At 33.4% G+C, this 19,109-nt stretch overlaps 1 protein-coding gene across 1 annotated transcript in view; it reads left to right on the forward strand.

The window, feature by feature from the left end:
- Positions 1 to 18,129, forward strand: part of B4GALT6 (beta-1,4-galactosyltransferase 6) — a 77,714-nt gene extending 59,585 nt beyond the window's left edge. The window contains exons 7-9 of the mRNA XM_003759809.3: positions 7,347 to 7,469; positions 13,329 to 13,430; positions 14,226 to 18,129. Coding sequence (XP_003759857.1) covers positions 7,347 to 7,469; positions 13,329 to 13,430; positions 14,226 to 14,373 — 373 coding nt within the window. The 3' untranslated portion in view covers positions 14,374 to 18,129. The remainder of the gene's footprint in view (positions 1 to 7,346; positions 7,470 to 13,328; positions 13,431 to 14,225) is intronic.
- Positions 18,130 to 19,109: the final 980 nt, after the last annotated feature.

A 19,109-nucleotide genomic window follows, 5' to 3' on the forward strand; every position in this document is an offset into this window, starting at 1 on the left:
AAGGTGGGAAAACAGGAGGGAGGAGATCATGAGCAAAAGGCAACAAATGGGCTAATTTGACTGGAATATAGTAAATGGAGGTGAATAAATATTAAATATAGAAAGATTATTTCAGTTATTTCAATCATGTCTGACTCTTTAGGACCTCATTTGGGGTTTTCTTGGCAAAAATACAGAAGTGGTTTTTCCATTTCCTTCTCTAGTTCACTTTATAGACAAGGAAACTGAAACAAAGAGGGTTAAGTGACTTGCCCAGGGTCATACAGTTAGTAAGTGTAGTATCTGAGGTCAAATTTGAACTCAGGTTCTCCTGACTACAGGGCTCACTTTCTTCACTTCAATACCCAAAACATCCCAAGTCTAGATGGTAAAGGACTTTGAAGGAAAACAGAGGAGTTTTATCTTTTTTTTTTTTTTTTCTTGCTGAGGCATTTGGGGTTAAGTGACTTGCCTAGGGTTATACAGCTAGGAGTTTTATCCTAAAGGCATTAGGGAGCCATGGGAGTTTCTTTAGTGGGAGAATGACGGCAGACTACTGTTTTAGAATTATATGACTTTGTCAGCCATGTGAACTTGAAAAACTATTTAAATTTTGTGGACAAGATGATGTGAGTATCTGTATAGTACAGGTAGTGGAAAATGTGAATGCCATATCACTTGATTAAAGTTAATAAAGAATAATGCAGAATGGAATCCCTAAAACAGGAGTGCACTAGAAATTCTAAAATTCTTTATCATCAATTAAGAGAAAAAGTCAAAATTTTAAGGTGCTATCAAGGAGTCTTCAAGGAAATCAGGGATTTTTTTTTTTTTTTTTTAATGAGGCAATTGGGGTTAAGTGATTTGCCCAGGGTCACACAGCTAGGAAGTATTAAGTGTTTTGGTTAGATTTGAACTCAATCCTCCTGCCTTCAGGGCTGGTGCTCTATTCACTACACAAAAATCAGGGATTCTAAGAGGTGAATGAATAGGTAGTATCTTTTAGGCAGAAGGATCCAGAGTGGCTTTTCCCCAAAATATTGTCCATTCTAAAGAGCCCCAATATTTTCTAAGGGAGTATTCAATTCAATAAGTATTTAGAATTATATGTGTAATGTGAATGTTGTAAAGGAGCAGACAGACAGATAGGAGGAAAAGGAAAAGAGTTATGTTATAAAAATCCAAAGAGGTGAGGGTATTCCAGAGGACAAGGTGATTGGCAGTGTCAAATACTGCAACGATTTTGTGAGCTAGGGGCTATGACTATCCACATTTTCCTGAGATTTATACAGTTTGTGATTTGCCAAAGGTGAGAAAACTAGTAAGTTTCTGAGGTAGAGTATGAACTTGGATTTCCTTACCTAAGTTCAGCATTCTACTTGTCTCCCAGCTGTGAAAAGATTACAAATGTAAAATACTCTGAACCTTAAATCATTTATATATATATATATATATATATATATATATATATATGAATATATATGTGTATATGCATGTGTTTTTATATAGATATGTGTGTAATACATATATAATGCATATATATATATATATATGTATATAAAATCTTTGTCTCTTCTCAACAATTGTTCCTCTGTACAGCTGCCAAATTGGTATTCCTCAGGTATTTACATCATCTCCTACTCAATAAATTCCAGTTGTCTCTGGATAAAATATAACCTCCTGTTTGGCATTTTGTCTTTCACAATCTGCCTCCCACCTACATTTCCATTTATTGCACACTATTGTTCTGTCTATGCTCCAGTAAAACCAATTTCTTGCTATTCCTTACATATAATATTTCATCTCCCATCTCTATGCTTTTGCATTGGCTTTCTACCACACCTGGAATGCCCTCTCTCTACATCTCAGACTTCAAAGCTTAGTTCAAGTGCTACTTCTCATAGAAAACCTGCCCTAATCTTTTTTCCACAGATTCACATGCATGTGAATTACTTTGTGCAACTTTGTAATTTTTTGGTATTATGTATTGTTTCTCTCTAGTATAATGCAATCTGTTTCAGAGCAGGGACCATCTAGTTTTTGCTATTTTAGAAGCTCAGTAAATATTGAATTAAATTGAGCTTATTTCAGTGACTCTGAAAGCTTCTGCCAGAAAAGCTCTTCCTTCTATCTAATTTAGATCTTTTCTCCCTTTGCTTGTCTTTATTGAAGATGAAGACTAGCAGGTTATCTATCATCCACAGGTTATCTGTCATCCACACATTATTTGTTCATTATTCTTCATTATTTTGGGCTTACTGATCCTATGTGGTTCGAATTTCTTTAATCTTTCTTTATCTGGTCATTTCATTACTGAGGGATTTTATTCTGCATTTTGTCCAAAGTTTCCTTTTTTTTTTTTTTTTTTTTTTTTTAATTGTGGACTTCCAAACTTTGTTAATAATATCCTTTAAAGAAACATTTCTATGGAGGTCATGTGTGTTGTGATTCCTGTTTATGAAAATAAGAAAGGTGTTCAACTGTTAAATAAATAAAGTAGGTAATTGGAAAGAGCATGACTTGGGGATATGGATTTAAGCCCTGACTGTGTGACTGTGGGCCTTGAAACCTGCCTCCCTGTGCAAACTTCTCATTGAATATGTCTTGGACTTTTTCTTTATTTTTTCTTTAATTATGTTTTTAATCAATCAATCAATTAATTTTAAAATTTAATTATGTTTTTTCTTTTAATGTAGTTCTTTGTATATGTGTGCTGGCTCCCTATTAGATTGTAACTGTCTTGAGATTTAGATCTTTGTTGTACCTAACATTGTGCACTAGGGCTTTTCAAGGTAGCTTGTATAAAATGACATGTTTTAGTTGAACTGAAATACTTTAGCAGAGTACAGTTTCCTGTTTGTTCAGTGGAAGAGCACTGGTTCTGGAACTAAAGGAGTTAAATTCTTTCCTTAGATACTTACTGTTTGCATGACATTGGGCAAATCATTCAACCTCTCAAATGAGGGAGTTGTATTGACAGAATGTCTAAGACCCCTTGCAGTTTTTGGTGATTTTAATACAGATGTTTGAGGGTCTCAGTAAGGTTTATAAATCTAACATTGCAACTTGGTGTAGTGGAACAAGTGTGTATATAGTAGTAAATGTGTGTAGTGAAACCTTAGAGCCAAGAAATCTGTTTCAAGTGCCAGTTTTGATACTTAACAACTGAGTGGCCATTGGTAAGTTGCCAAACCTTTACAAACCTCAGTTTACTTGTTAATAAAAATGGAAATCACAATTCTTTGCCTACTTCACAGTGTTCTTTTGAGGAAAATATCTTGTGAAACTGTAAAGCTGTCTACAAATGTGACCTCTTCTTATTATTGAAATTGAACAGCTTGTAGCTCCCTTCTAACAAAAGATAAGTATTCAAAGGGAAGGGAGGTGGCCCAGACCTACTGTCAGGAGGATCTGAGTTCAAATCCGACCTCAGACATTTAATAACTGTGTGACTCTGGGCACTTAACTATGTTTGTCTAAATTTTTTCATCTGTAAAATGAAATGGAAGTGGCATCTGCCAAGAAAACCTCAAATGGGGTCACACAGAGTTGGACACAAACCAAAAAACAGCAAAAACATTCAAAGATAAATTTGTTTAGCCACTGTGGAATTATTGTTTGAATAAGCCATACTTTTAAATTTAATACACTGCGCATGATTATTGTATTAACAGAATAAGCTATTCATGTCATGAAATGGTTTCCATTTACTCCCTCTGGGAAGATGCTGAATGATTTAAAAGGAATCAGATACCTGGCTTGATAAACTGGTAATTCAAATAACTCTGAATTCAGCCTTGTCACTACAACTCTCCTGCACTAACTTTAGTACTCCAGAGCCTTTCATTGCTTTACCTGAGAGAATGATAAAAAATGCAAAAACAAAACAAAACAAATGAAATCTTCAATAAGATGGAACATGGGACAAAAGACTTGTATGTGCAAGTGGATAGAATACATAACAAATTTCTAGTGGGGAAAGAAAAATTTAGGAAAGTAAGGCCAGACATTTTAAATTTATAAACATTTACTCTGTCCTAGCATCTCCACTAAAATCCTACTATTATTTCTTATCAGAGGAAAAAATACACCTTAAGTTTAAAAAATATATAGCCATGCCTTTTATTTTAAATAGTCACTTTTGGAAGTACCTTCATTACCCTTCCAGATTGAATCATGCCTTGCCAGAAAGAAAATCAAGGAAGAAATACTAGATATATTGTCTAATATAAATAATGCTAGCTTTTGGCTCTTTGCAGGGGAGAGAGAATTATGTTTTGTTATTAGTTTCTCTTAGAACATTAGGTTACTTAGAACATTGTTACTTAAGAGTTCAGCTTCCTTTTAAGGATCTTTTCATTATGATATTGCTATAGTCTATTGAAATTCTGATACTATCTTACTCTCCTTTCATAAAATCTTCCTGTGTTTCTCAGAATTTTTTATATTAATAATTTCTTTTTTTCATTTTTTTAAAATTACTTTTTATTGACAGAACCCATGCCAGGGTAATGTTTTTACAACATTATCCCTTGCACTCACTTCTGTTCCGATTTTTTCCCCTCCCTCCCTCCATCCAGTCCTATACATGTTAAATAGGTCACAGTATATCCTAGATACAATATATGTATGCAGAACTGAACAGTTCTCTTGTTGCACAGGGAGAATTGGATTCAGAAGGTATAAATAACCTGGGAAGAAAAACAAAAATGCAAGCAGTTTACATTCATTTCCCAGTGTTCTTTCTTTGGGTTTAGCTGCTTCTGCCCATCCTTGATCAATTGGAACTGAATTAGATCTTCTCTTTGTCGAAGAAATCCACTTCCATCAGAATACATCCTCATACAGTAGTATCGTTGTTGAGGTATATAATGATCTCCTGGTTCTGCTCATTTCACTTAGCATCAGTTCACGCAAGTCTCTCCTAGCCTCTCTGTATTCATCTTGCTGGTCATTTCTTACAGAACAATATAAATTAATAATTTCTTAGTGCAAAATAATATCCCACTACATTTGTTCAGGTTTGCTTAGCCATTCCTCAGTTGATGAATATCTACTTTATTTTAACTTCTTTGTCACTACTAAGTCTGCTACTGTGAATCTTAGTTTTTATTTTTGTTGCCCATGCAGAATATATGCCTAAATGTATATTTGACTTGATAAAATAAAAGAGGGGTCATTTTCCACCCAAATGAAGAAGTAGGAAATGGGAATAGTTCAGTTTATAATTGGCCAAAGAGCTAGAAAATGCTCTGGCCATTTTTAATTTTGTCTTTTCCCTGTGGCTTAAGAAACAAAAAAGGAACTAAGAGCCATTGTGTACTTTTTGTTGCTTCGTTGATGTGACCAAAGAATTTCATCTCATAGTAGCCATTTTACTGGGAATGAGCGCTTTTTACCTGTGATTTGGCTGGCCTTCAGAAAACTAAATATATAGTCTGTTGCTGGTCTCTTGCTCCCTTTCTAACAAAAGGTCATCTTGGTCATCTCTGTAGAATATAAGCTTCCTGAGGTCAGGGATTTTCTGTGTGTGTGTGTGTGTGTGTGTGTGTGTGTGTGTGTGTGGAGAGTCCTCTGCCCCTAGTGTCTTGTATGTAGTATTTATAAATATTTATTGAATTGAAGAACCCAGGGTTATCTTAATACATAATGAAGAAATAGAGAACAATTTCCCCAGAGACACTACAGTACACTAAAAAAATCCCTTCATTATAATGTTTCCAAAATTTCTTTTTTCAAAGTAAGTAAGAAATAACCAGCTCAAGTTATTATGGCATAGCAGGAAAACTTGGAGTCAGAAAGCTCTGGGTTTGAATCCTTTAGTAAGTACTTAATAAACACTAATTAGTAGTAGTTGGGAGGGAATCACTTTGTATTAGCATCATTACTTAGAAATGATGAGCTTAATGACCTTGGAAATAGATGGATAATCTTGTACAAAATAATGAAGAGCAAAATGAGCAGAAGAAATAGAACATTGTATTGTTGTTTTAAGAACAACTTTTAAGTGAATAAGTCATTTTGCCTATTACCAAAACCCAAATTAATTTCAAAGGACATATGAAAGAAGATGTTATCTGTATCCACAGAAAGAATAATAATAGAAGCATGTATAGAATGATTTTACACACATTATACACAGAATTCTAATAGTAGCCATATGTAGAGTAGGGAGAGGGAAAAAAGGGGAAAAAAAGAAATTTACATGATAACTATTATATATTTAAAAGGAATAAGAAGTTGTACATAATATCTTTGTAATTTCATGTATTATCATTTTTTATTAGACCATGTTATGAAAATGTCTTATTCCATAAAATGAAAATGAAATAAAAATTTTAAAAATTAGTTTTACACTTCTATTTTTGTGACTTAACACGTACTTTTGAAGAGCATTTTCCCCCTCTCACTGTAGTATTAAAATGCTCTATTTATTGATAATTTTTAGTTATCAATTTATATATGTATATATACCATAAACTTTTATATGTTGAAATAACAATGATAGGTCTTATGAATATTTTAACAACTCATTTATTCTGGAACTAATATCATGAAGATTTATATATATATATATATATATATATATACACACACATATATATGTAATATATGTGTATGTGTAATTTTTTTTCCCCTGAGGCAATTGGGTTTAAGTGACTTGCCCACAGTCACACAGCTAGGAAGTATTTAGTGTCTAAAGTCAAATTTGAACTCAGGTCCTCCTGACTTCAGGATTGGTGCTCTATCCACTGTGCCATCTAGCTGCCTAAGACTGATATTTTCTTTTCTCTCTCTTTCTTTCTCTCTCTCTCTCTCTCTTTTTTCAGTTTCATTTATTTATTTTTATTTTAAACTTTTTATTGACAGAACATATGCCTGGGTAATTTTTTACAACATTATCCCTTGCACTCATTTCTGTTCCGACTTTTCCCTTCCCTCCTTCCACCCCCTCCCCTAGATGGCAAGCAGTCTTATACATGTTAAACATGTTACAGTATATCCTAGATACAATATATGTGTGCAGAACCAAACAGTTCTCTTGTTGCACAGGGAGAATTGGATTTAGAAGGTAAAAATAACCTGGGTAAAAAATGCAAACAGTTTATACTCATTTCCCAGTGTTCCTTCTCTGGGTGTAGCTGCCTCTGTCCACCATTGATCAATTGAGTTAGATCTTCTCTTTGTCGAAGATATCCATTTCCACCAAGACTGATATTTTCAAAGTAAATTTTCATCCTGAAAGTAAGGTTATTCGCCTCCCCAAGTTATACTTATGCATTTATAAAATGAAAACTCTTATTTGCATGTAAAATTCCTGGGTAAATTTTAATGCTTAGAAGAAATTTTACCTCTTTATTTTTCAGTCTTCCATATAATGAGTTTTTTGGTGGTGTAAGTGGACTGACAGTGGAGCAGTTTAAAAAGATCAATGGATTTCCTAATGCTTTCTGGGGATGGGGAGGAGAAGATGATGATCTCTGGAATAGGTATGTATCTTGACTGTAGAAATTCTTTATTTAATGCAAGAGTTCAAATCTCTTTTGCTATTAATGAGGAAATAGTTTGTTTCATTAAAGCAAGTCTATTTGTTGCTGCCTCTCAATTACACAATTATTTCTCAGTCCTTTCTTGATGGTCTCCAAGATTTCTAATAACCTCCTTATTACCAAATTTAATGATCTTTCTTTAATCCTCCTTGAGGTCATTGATCTCTATTGTAATGAAAGTCAATCAATCAATATTTATTAAGTGCTTTCTATGTACTAGGAGCTGTGTTAAGCAGGGCAAAACATAGTCTCTGCCCTTAAGGGCTTTACAATCTCATGGGGGAAACAATATGTAAATAAATACATACAAAGCAAGCTATAGCTGACATATAAATAGGACATTATTGACAGAAAGAAGGCTCTGGAATTAAGAGGGCTTGGGAAAGCTTTCCCATAGAAGATGAGATCGGAAACCAGAGAAGTCAGTAGTCATAGCAGAGGAAGGAGAACATTCCAGGCATGGGAAACAGCCAGAGAAATGCCAAGAATTGAAAGTGGAGTGTATTATTTGTGGAATAGCCAGAAGATTAGTGTCCCTGGATTGATGATTATGTGTTGGGGAGTAAAGTATAAGAAGACTAGAAATATAGAAGGGGGATAGGTCATGAAGGGCTATGAATGTCAAAGAGTACTTATATTTTGCCCACTGGAGTTTATTGAGTAGAGTGACATGATTGGACTGCACTTTAGGGAAATCACTTTAGTGATTGAATGTAGGAAGGATTAAAGTAGGGAGAAAACTGAACCAGGCAGGACCCACCCATAGGCTATTGTAATAATCTAGGTATAAGGTGATAAGAGCCTACACTAGCTTGATTGCAGTGACAGAGGAGGGATCAAATTCATAAGAAGCTGAAATGGTGAAATCAGCAGATCTTGGTAACAGATTGGATTTGGGGTTGAGAAATAGTGAGGAACCCAGGATAATTCCTAGGTTGTGAGCCAAAGGGACTGAAGGGATGATATTCTACAGTTATAGGGAAAGTTGCTATGGAGGGAAAACAATAAGTTCCATTTTTGACATAATAAGTTTAAGATGTCTACTGCACATCCAGTGCAGTCTAAAAGATATTTGGAGATGTAAGATTGGAGCTTGGCAGAGGTCTGGGGCAAAACAGGTAAATTTGAGAATCATCAGCATAGATTTTACAATTAAATCCATGAGATGAGATTACCAAGTGAAGTATTATAGAGGAAGAAGAGAAGAAGGTCCAGAATAGCACCTAGTGTTAGAGAGTGTAATCTGGAAGAAAATGCAGCAGAAGATCTAGAGAAGGAGTCATCAAATAGATAGGAGAAGAGCCAGAAGGAATATTGTACCAAAGTGATCAATGTTGTCAAAGACTTAAGAGAAATCAGGGAGAATAAGAATTGAGAAAGGCTACTGGATTTAGCATCTAAGAGATCTGCTGATAGCTTTGGAGAGAACAACTTCAGGGGAATGATGAGATTGGGATTTGGATTGTAAATTAAATTGAGAGTGAGAGGAAATTAGAGGCACCTATTGTAGATGGCCTTTTTAGCTATAAAGGGCAGAAGAGATATAGTTAGCAGGAATGGGAGGATCAAATGAGGGTGATTTAGATTTTTGGGGGATGAAGGCAACATGGGCATGTTTGTAGGAAGCAGGAAAAGAGCCAGTAGAGAGAGAGAGAGAGAGAAAGAGAGAGAGAGAGAGAGAGAGAGAGACTGAAAATGAGTGAGAGATAAGAGATGACCGAGGGGAAAATCTTTGGGAAAGATGGGATGGAATGAGATTGCTTAAACCAGTAGAAGACTTAGCGTTGGTAAAGAACAAGGCCACTTTATCATGGGAAGGAGGCACAAGTCATCTGAGTAATAGGAGACAGGAAAGAGGAGAGAAGAGGGAGTTCCTGAAGAAAACCCTAGTGTATTCTAATGAAAATCACTATCTGCTTTGGCTTCTATGACATTATGATTTCACAATTATACTTCTATAATCTGTCCTTCTCTGTCTTCCTTGCATATTCTTCTTTCTTCTGAATTCTAAATATGGCCATTCTTATGTCCTTGGCTATCTTCTCTTCTTTTGAGAATTTAATCAGTATTTTCACTTCAGGTTATCACTTCTGCTCCAAAATCTTCCAAATCTATTTTTGTATCCCTGACTCTTTCCATTTATTAGATTTAATTTTCTCCAAGACATTCTGCCAGCACTTTAAACTTAGCCTGTCCCTAACTCAATATATTGTCTTTCTCCTGGCCATTTTCTCTGTTTGTTGATGGTATCCCTATCTTTTCACATATTAGGAATCTCATATATCATTTCAATGTCAGTCTTCCCTCTGATTTACTCTGACACATTCAGTCAGTTGTTAAATATTGTCAATTCCACTTCTCCACTGTTAGTCAAATTTCTCTTTTCTTTTCTATTCCCAACTAAAATCACCTTGGTTCCAAGTCTCATTGCCTCTTGCCTTAAGTATTCTTGTCTGTCCCCCTCCTCAACTTATGAAGGTGGCCTGTGACCATAGTCAATATACAGAGATTTTTATTCTTAGAATAAATCAGAACCTAGAGAAGTAAATGTATTAAAGCATTGGAATCCTTTTCCTAGCTCAATACCCAGAGGTTGTTTAAATAGTAAACACATTAAAAAATGAAGGGAGAGAATAAAATTCATTTTGCATCCCAATACTCAGATCAGTTGCAGAGAGATTTTATAATAAGTGATCCTCTAACAAACCTAAGAAAGGATAACCATCTATCCACTATTGATTATTACCCATGATTATCTAAGCTCCCCATTTGGTCAAGTATAATATTTAAAGAGGAAAATTAGACTGTCTTATATAGGTGACTGCTTGTCAAACCTAACCTACTATATCTGTCAAAGCATCAGACTTAATGTTCCCTTCTATCTTTTGAGTATCTTACCACACACCTCAGTTTTACTCTGTGTAGTCAGTTCACAATTAAATCTTGTAATAAATCTTTACAAGTTTGCCTCTTTACTTGTCTGGCTCAACCCAACAGGAGCACAGAACTAGACCTTGTATGTTGATACCAACAGTTGTGAAATTTGTCAGATCTCCCTCTGGCTGTCTCCTAGTGTAACATAGAAATTAAACTGGAGGAGCCAACTCTTACTGGTATTTGATGTATCTCAATTCCTGGGCAAAGGGCATCTTGATTCTCTGAATTCCTGATCTAACCTCACAATATAATCCACTATAAAGTATCCTAGTTCTCCAAATTTCTCCTAAACTTTGTAGATTTTCAGAAGCCCAGGGTCACTTGATCTTCTTCTACATCTGAAAGAAAAAATATTAGGGGCAGCTAGCTGGTACAGTAAATAAAGCACTGGTCCTGGAGTCAGGTAACTTAATTCAAATCCCATTCAAACACTTAACAAGCTTTGCCATCCTGGACAAGTCAATCAGCCCCCATTGTTATGAAAGAGAATAAAACAAAACAAGCATTTTTAAGCATTTACTATATTAAGTCCTTTGCTAAATCCTTGGAATATGTATATAAAAATGAAACTCGTTTCTTTCCTCAAGTTGATGTAACTTCTTAAAATTTCATTTTATTATTCAGTTAATGAGCACTTGTTTTATTTCCCTCCAATAAATTTCCATTTAGAAAAAAGAAAAATATAACAAATATACATAGTAAAGTAAATATATCTATTTAATTATTCTCCCCACTATGAATATATATTTCATTTTTTATCTTAAATCCATCACATCTCTTTAAGGAGGTGAGTAGCATAGTTTATCATCAGTACCAATGTTGGTCATTTCATTGATCAGAGTATTTGTTTTTCAAAGTGGTATAATTTGTTCTTCTAGTTTTGTTCTCTTAATTATGCATTAGTTCATATGAATCTTCCTAAGGTTTCCATGAAACTATCCCTTCAGCTGTTTCTTATGGTACAATAGCATTCCATTGCATATTTCATTGATCAGAGTTTTTGTTTTTCAGAGTGATATAATTTGTTCTTCTAGTTTTGTTCTCTTAATTATGCATTAGTTCATATGAATCTTCCTAAGGTTTCCATGAAACTCTCCTTTAAGCTGTTTCTTATGGTACAATAGCATTCCATTGCATTCATATACCATAATTTATTGAGCTGTCCCTCTAATGTCCCTCAAATTATGGGTACCTCTTTAGTTCTTAGTTTTTCACCACTGCAAAAAGAGGTGTTTTAAATGTTTTTGGAACAAAAAAAGAAGGGAAACAACATATAAAAAAAAAGTAGTCAGGGAGGGATATTTGGGTTTGAAAAGCTATGAATGCAGCCATAGGGGAGATGGTTCACACATCCTTTCTAGGGGTAGTAAAAGAGATGAAACTTTAGGAGAGAATGGGATTGTCAAGGAAGAGAGTGTAGTGAGAGCAGGGCAGAGAGCTAAAAACATTCTTAGGAGAACATCTACTATAAGTTGTCAAGAAGAGGACAAACACAGAGGAATGGTTAGTTAGATAGGAGCAGAACTAGGAAAATAGCACACTTGTAAAGCCAGAGGAGGAGAAAATATTCAAAAAGGAATTTTATGTTTTATGTTCTGAGATACCAAAGACGATGAGTCAAAAACCCATTGGTGTTAGATGAATGTTCAGAGAGTAGTTTGGTAGGAAGGAATGGTAGGAAGGAAGCCAAGGTACAAAGAGTTGGGAGAAGGATACAGGTATTACAGACAATTTGTTTCAAGAAATCTGAGAGAAGAGAAATGGAATGGGAGGTATATGAGGTAGGAAGGTTATGAGGATTAGGAAAAATTGGACATATTTGGAAGGAAAGGTTGAAAAGATATGAAAAAGAAGAGTTGATTTCTGTGTTTAGTTCTGGAGGAGACCAGAGGAATAGGTATTAAGAGAACAATGGGCTTATAATTTTAGTAAAGAGTAGAGATAGTTCCTTTTCTCTTCCTGCACAGTTCTCCATTTCCAGTTTGTATTAAAATAATTTGTGTATGTCCTGCATCTGATATATACTGGCTACCTTGACAGAAAATTAGCCATAAATACTGAAAATTAAAGGATTTTTGTTTGTTAAATTATTCTTGGGATTGATTTTATGAATTTCTAGAGGCCTAATTGAGATGAAAGTCAGTATGATGTAGTCATAGGTAAAAAGTTGGCTTTGAATAGGAAACTCCAGGTTAAAAAAGTCTTCTTCTGACACATACTGTCTGTGTGACCCAAAGCAAGTCACTTAAAATTCTTACAGTTCCCCAGGTAACTCTTTAGGACTATTTATTGTAGGAAAAATGCTCACTTACATTGGTAGATGAAAATTCCTTACAATATCAAAAAATTATAGACCTAGGCTTGATAAAGGGAATTTATATTACTGTAATCATTATTTGAGTGTAGAAAGACAAGTGGTCTAGTTCTTTTCTATAGCATACAGAAAGCTCAAAGCAGATATAGAAGTAAGTCAGATTAGACTATTGTTAGAATGGACCAAATTGTTCATAAAATTACAGCATTCTAATAAAATCTTTGTTGAATTGATTGTAATTGATTATTATACTTTTTGTCTCCTAACATCTATTGAGCAGACTTTCCAGTATTTCTGAATTCATTCTATAGGTGGTTATTCATAAATGTTTTGCCATGAACTGATTCCTGACTCGTCCATTGCCTTTTTTTTCTCCTTTCTGGACCATTAGAAAAAAGAAGATTAAAATACAATACAGAGGCAGTCTAGTATTACTCACAGAAATTTAAACAGATTCTTCAGAAATTGCTTTATATATTTAAATTGAAAACCATGTGTAAAGTTTGACTTCCTTATATTTTCCTCTCTTCACATATTTTGAACTGTAGAGTTCATTATGCTGGATATAATGTTACAAGACCTGAGGGAGACTTAGGAAAATATAAGTCCATTCCTCATCATCATCGAGGAGAAGTTCAGTTTTTAGGACGGTAAGTTCATATTTAGAAATCTGAATATAAAATGTTCACATTTAGATGGTCTGTATGCTATATGAAACATTTTAAGAATTATTGGTATGTTGATAAAATCCCGTAAAAAGATTTTGCTTTAAAAATTCCTATTATTTATAAAATGAAAATTGATACCCCCCATTATAGTAAAAACACATGGTATTAAAGACTTCGATTTGTTTCTAGTAAAAATGATTCCTCAACATCTAGAAAAAGTTCATAATGCTTTATTGATTCTTATTTTCTTTCTAAACTTGATCTTGTACCCTGATTTCTCAAGAATGTGTGAAGTAAAATATACCTCATTCATTAGAGTAGGTTGTAAATCAAGATTGGAAAAAGTTCCCAATTTCTGTTCCTTTTGTTTTAGGTTTGTGTGACACTAACACAGTTTCTAAATAAAAAGACAATCTGGTATTGAGTGTTAAGGAACAAGTAAATTTCAAAGGACAAAGTATAAATATAAAATTTATTTTTTATAGCGTTTATGTAAATCCGATAAAATTAATGCCATGATAAAGAATAGTAATCATTTAATTACCTACGATTATCACATTGCAAAAGGACAACTTTTTTTCAGCTTTTAAAAATGCAAAGTGTTTGTAATTACAAGCCAAGATTTGGGCTTAAAATATTTGTGAATTTTTAATTATTACAGATTTTTAATATATCAAAGACTTCTCATATTTTCAATGTAAAATGTATCTAAAGATACTCTTCACTATATTTCTTTATACATTTTCACCATATTTTCTCTACTTTCTTGTCCTGCAGATATAAGTTGCTACGGTATTCAAGAGAGCGTCAGTATATTGATGGGTTGAACAATTTAAAATATACTCCTAAAATACTGATCAGTAGGCTGTATAAAAACATCACTGTAAACCTCACTCCAGATTTAGCTCCTGTTCAAGATTATTGAAAGAAATGGATATTACTTCAAGACCAAATGAACTGTTGGACTGGATGCTTGGTGTGCACTGGTGGGAAATATTTATAGAAGCCTTTTGGCTATTGAGAGATCTGTGAAAAGTAAAGTATATGACAGTGCACTGTTTGCCGAAAAGAAGAAATGCCAGCAGCCAATACTCAATGTTTACAGCATGGAACTTTTAACAGCCAAGCCTTCTTTCACTATATTCTCTGTGTTAAGAAACCACTCAGCTATATACATGGATAACACTGCAGAAAACAGATACCATTGCTTAGGAGTGAGAGCTCTCTTCTACCAGAAAAAAAATTTTATACTAAAAACTATGATTTTAATTTGAGTGAATGCTTTATTTCCTTTAAAAATGTTTTGTAAATATATGTGATGTAAATTTATGTGGTCAAATAGCTTTTAAAAATAATATGTTGAAATTCTGCATGCCCTTATTTGTTTTTTGTAGGATTTTTTAAAGTCTGCATGGAAGAACCAATGTACATTTGTTACCAAGCAGAGGTAAACCCTTGTGTGAAATGAAGGAACTGTCAATAATTGTTGGCCAGCTATGATAGTAACTTGTAATACTAGTTTTGAGCTTTAGGCCTCCAGCCTTTTTTATTGATTAGATTCATAGCTTTCATCAGATATTAATGGTAAAGGGAAAGAAATTAAGTAGTTCCCTTCCTGCTAAGTTTAGACAATTTCCTTGCTTACTTTCTCATCTAGTTTTGCTGAATCACAACCATATCATTTATGCATATTGCATGTATAATACCAAGAAAATCTTAAAAGTTCTTATATATCATAATATAAAGGACCTCTTATTTTAAGTGTCTTCACATGTGCCACTGGTGTTAGTGTCAGGGATTCTGTGCCTAAAATAATGTTCTCAAGTTCCTGGGTGTTTGTATACTGTAGTGTTTTTTTTTTTCTTTGTTTTTATTACTGGTGAACAGCACTTTTATTCTTTCCATATCAAAAGAGCCAAAAAAAAAGTCTTCATTTCAAAGAAAAACCACCACCCATTATAATTTTGTTTTTATTTCTAAAAATGAATTATGGGAAACACTGCGATGCTTGTATTATGCTAATCAGTTTGGGGGGTTAAATAAAGAATTAAACTTTCTATTTTGTGGAGATAAATATTAGAAGGAACTAATATTTTAAAAATTTGATTCAGTCTACATTTTATATATTCAGAAAATTATAGCTGGAAAGGGACCTACCAGATCATTTAATACAACTTGCCCATCTTACAGATGAGGACAGATGGAGATGAATTGACTTGCCCAAGATCATCTATCTAAGGGCAGAATCAAGATCAGATCCTGGTCTCCTGACCATTGGTCCAGTCCTCACATCACTTTACCACACTGCCTCTTCTAAATCATTTAAGGATCACTCATATGGTATTACTGATTCCATTTAACAACAAAGAGCATTTATGGAGAGAACTCATAAAAGAGCTTGTTATGAAATTAATTTAGATATGAGTCAAATTATGTCATTCCCTTTCTCCCCCAGAGCTACTTTTAGAAAATGCCTGATATAAGTCAGTTCATAAGTAAGTGTTAGTCAAGTCTCTAACACTAAGGTAATAAAAAAAAGTTCCACTTTATTTAGAAACATGATATATTTAGTTTAAATTTTAAGTGAACTTTTCAATGTTAAAGCAAATTATACCAACATGCTATCTTTTTTTTGACAGCTGTGTCAATCATAGTCACTTAGTATTTCTTAAACCAAAGATTTTTTTTAATCCTTAAATGTTATGACGAATGTCAGATAAAATAAGTATTTGTAGAATTAGAAAATGTGCAACCTTATTTACAACTGAATATTTGCTTCATGTATTCCTCTGAAAAGATCCATAGCTGGGTCATCTCAGGTTGTGAGTGTAACCTTAAAGTTGTTTTTGCTCTGGCAACCTTGACAGCACAAAGGATCATAACCAAAATCTTAAAAATCATTAGCCTGTCTGTAACTTTGATAAAAGAGAAAATTTTTTGGCATAAAATTAGGAGATGAGATAAATTTATTTCTGTTATGTTGCTTAGAAATGTTTTTTATTTTTAATATATTTCTTTTTCACTCCTTCTGTGGCATAAATAAATGTCAGCCAAACTTTTAAAAATGATTGTTTAAAATGCTTTGAGAATTTCATTCTCTGGCCAATTTTCTCTTGTATCAAATATATTTTCTTACTGTTATAAAATGAAAGAATCTGGATGGAAAAAATAGTATTTATCAAGACCTATAACACTAAATTTTTTGTTTTTTTAGAACAAAAAAGTCTAATTAGTAAATACACCAACAATTATGGAATGAAGTTGCAGATGGAGAGAATGAAGGCTCCTATTTCCCATTAAAGAAACATTTCTTTTTCTTAGAATGTGTTAAGGAGGTATAAATCTTATATTGCTTTTTGAAAATGTAACTTTAAAAAGTTGAGAGTTGCCCACATTTTGGTCTTTTCGTTTAAATGCATCTACTGCAGTATTAAGGAAAACATAATACTGTAACATGCTTGGCACATTTGTTTGTTTGCGTTACATGTTTTTTGACACGATTTTAATTTTTTTTCAGTTTTGAAACTGAATGTTTGAAAACATTCAGGTACACATAGTTGGAAATTGTATGTACCTTTTTGTAAAAAGTCTAGATAATAAATTTTATAGTTAAAGTAGTGAACATGGATGTGGTTCAGTATTAGTGGATCAAATTTTGCCCAGTTGCTTAATTATAGTTAAAAATACAAAATAATTTATTCCAGAGAAATTAAAGTAGTATACAAATGTACTCATATAAAACAATGTTCTTAAATCAGTCAAGTCAATTTTGCTTAAGCTTAAATTATGCTTATCCTATTAAAGGATTATAAAGGATATTGCTCAAAAATTGAAAAACTCTAAATACTGATCCAGGATCTTTTAAAAAGACTATCTTGAGGATATGATTTTAAATTGTCCTTAGTGCCCACTGCACTATAGCAGGAGTTAACACAGTGCCTTTTACAAAAAGGAAATGTAAAGACTGGTGTGCATACTAGTATGCAAAGTTTTGTACACGTGGTCTGTCTGTCTGCTGCTGAGATTCTTTTCTAATTCACAATTTAAGTATAAATTCCATCTTTTCTGGCTTCTACTCTTGACAGAAATAGTAAAACAAACCTATGCCAAATATAAGATGAAATGAACTTGAAAAATCCAGTTTTCAATTTTTTTTCTTATATTTGGAGGGGTGAGGGTGGGGGATTAATGATTGTACCTTATCCACTCAGTTTGCATGGAAAAATGATTGCTTTTTGAGAGATTGTCTCTATTACTCTCCTAGCCAAATTGTTGATTTCCATTTTAAACCAAAATGGAAAAAAATCAATAGAACTTCCTCCCTTTTTGGGGAGGATATTCTGACAAGTGAATGCAAAATGTTTCTCATTTTATTTGACCTTTACTGGTCTGCATTATATTTCATTTTTGTCTTTCTCACTAAACAATAAACTACTAGTCTTGTTGCAGTGGAATCATGAGTGTGTTAGTGAAGAAAAATAAAAAGGATTCAATGGTGTATATCAAGAGAAAGTGTACTTAAGACTTTTACTTATAAAAGTGTGAAAGGCTTTTACAAAAATGCACTGAAATGCTGGGAACTTACTGTGTACTATCATGTTCTGATTTTTATTTTGCTCTTCATGAAAATGTTTGTACTTTTTTATCATTGTCTTTTATGAAATATAATGTTCTAAAGATTTTGTGTGCTTTAATTTTTTCTCACAGATGCTTTTTGTTGGGTTATCAGTATGATTTATTCTCATTTTCTAAGTTCCAGATGAACTTTTTTGTACATAGTCTGATGAAAAATAACATAAATGTGAGCTAAATAGCTCTTTACACCTGTAGTTTTAATTAGATAAGTGGAAAGAGCTCAACTTGATCATATATCTCTAAAGGAGCATATAATCACAAATCTCACAAATGGAATGGATCTCAGAGGTCAATTAATCAAACATTTATGTGGAGAACAGTCCTTTCTACAACACTCCTGAGAAGTGGTCATCCAGTCTTTGTTTGAGGACCTCGGTTTTGAGTACTGTGTACCTCCTAAGACTGGTCAGTCCATATTGGTATACCTTTAAATCTTAGAATCTGTCTTTCATCCTGTTGTTCTTAGTTCTGGTGGCATCTATTAGTTTATTATTTTTTTAATATATGGAGAGACATAGGTGGAGAAAAAGAGGGAAAGAGAAGGAAGGAGAAAGGGAGGGAGAAAGAGAGGAGAGAAAGGGAAAGGGAGAGAAGGAGGGGGAGAGAAAGAGAGAAGGAGGGAGGGAGAGAGAAAAGGAAGATACTGTGTGTATTACCAGACTTGTGATTTCATTGATATAGGTAACTCCCAGGGAGAAAATTTTCTTCAGTGCAGAAGGTTCCTGCCCTAAAAATCTTACGGCAATCTTAGAGAATGATCTAGTCTGGGGGCATTAAAATATTGTGTCTTTCCCAGGTCCTAATGCAGCTCTATCTTCTTATAAATTTCAATATATCAAGTTGTTTTATATTTACTTCTTGGCTTTCACATAAAAAGTAGTATAAATATTAAGGCATTATTTAAACACTAAGAATCCTTTATTGTATTTTTTTTCCTTTGTTGATAAATGACAAAGTTTGGGTCTAAATTATGTGACAGTGCTTATACACCTAGAGACTTAGATGATTTATATTTTAGATAGTAAT

This window comes from Sarcophilus harrisii, chromosome 1 (genome assembly GCF_902635505.1).
Source record: "Sarcophilus harrisii chromosome 1, mSarHar1.11, whole genome shotgun sequence".
In the NCBI taxonomy this organism is placed as follows: Eukaryota; Metazoa; Chordata; class Mammalia; order Dasyuromorphia; family Dasyuridae; genus Sarcophilus; species Sarcophilus harrisii.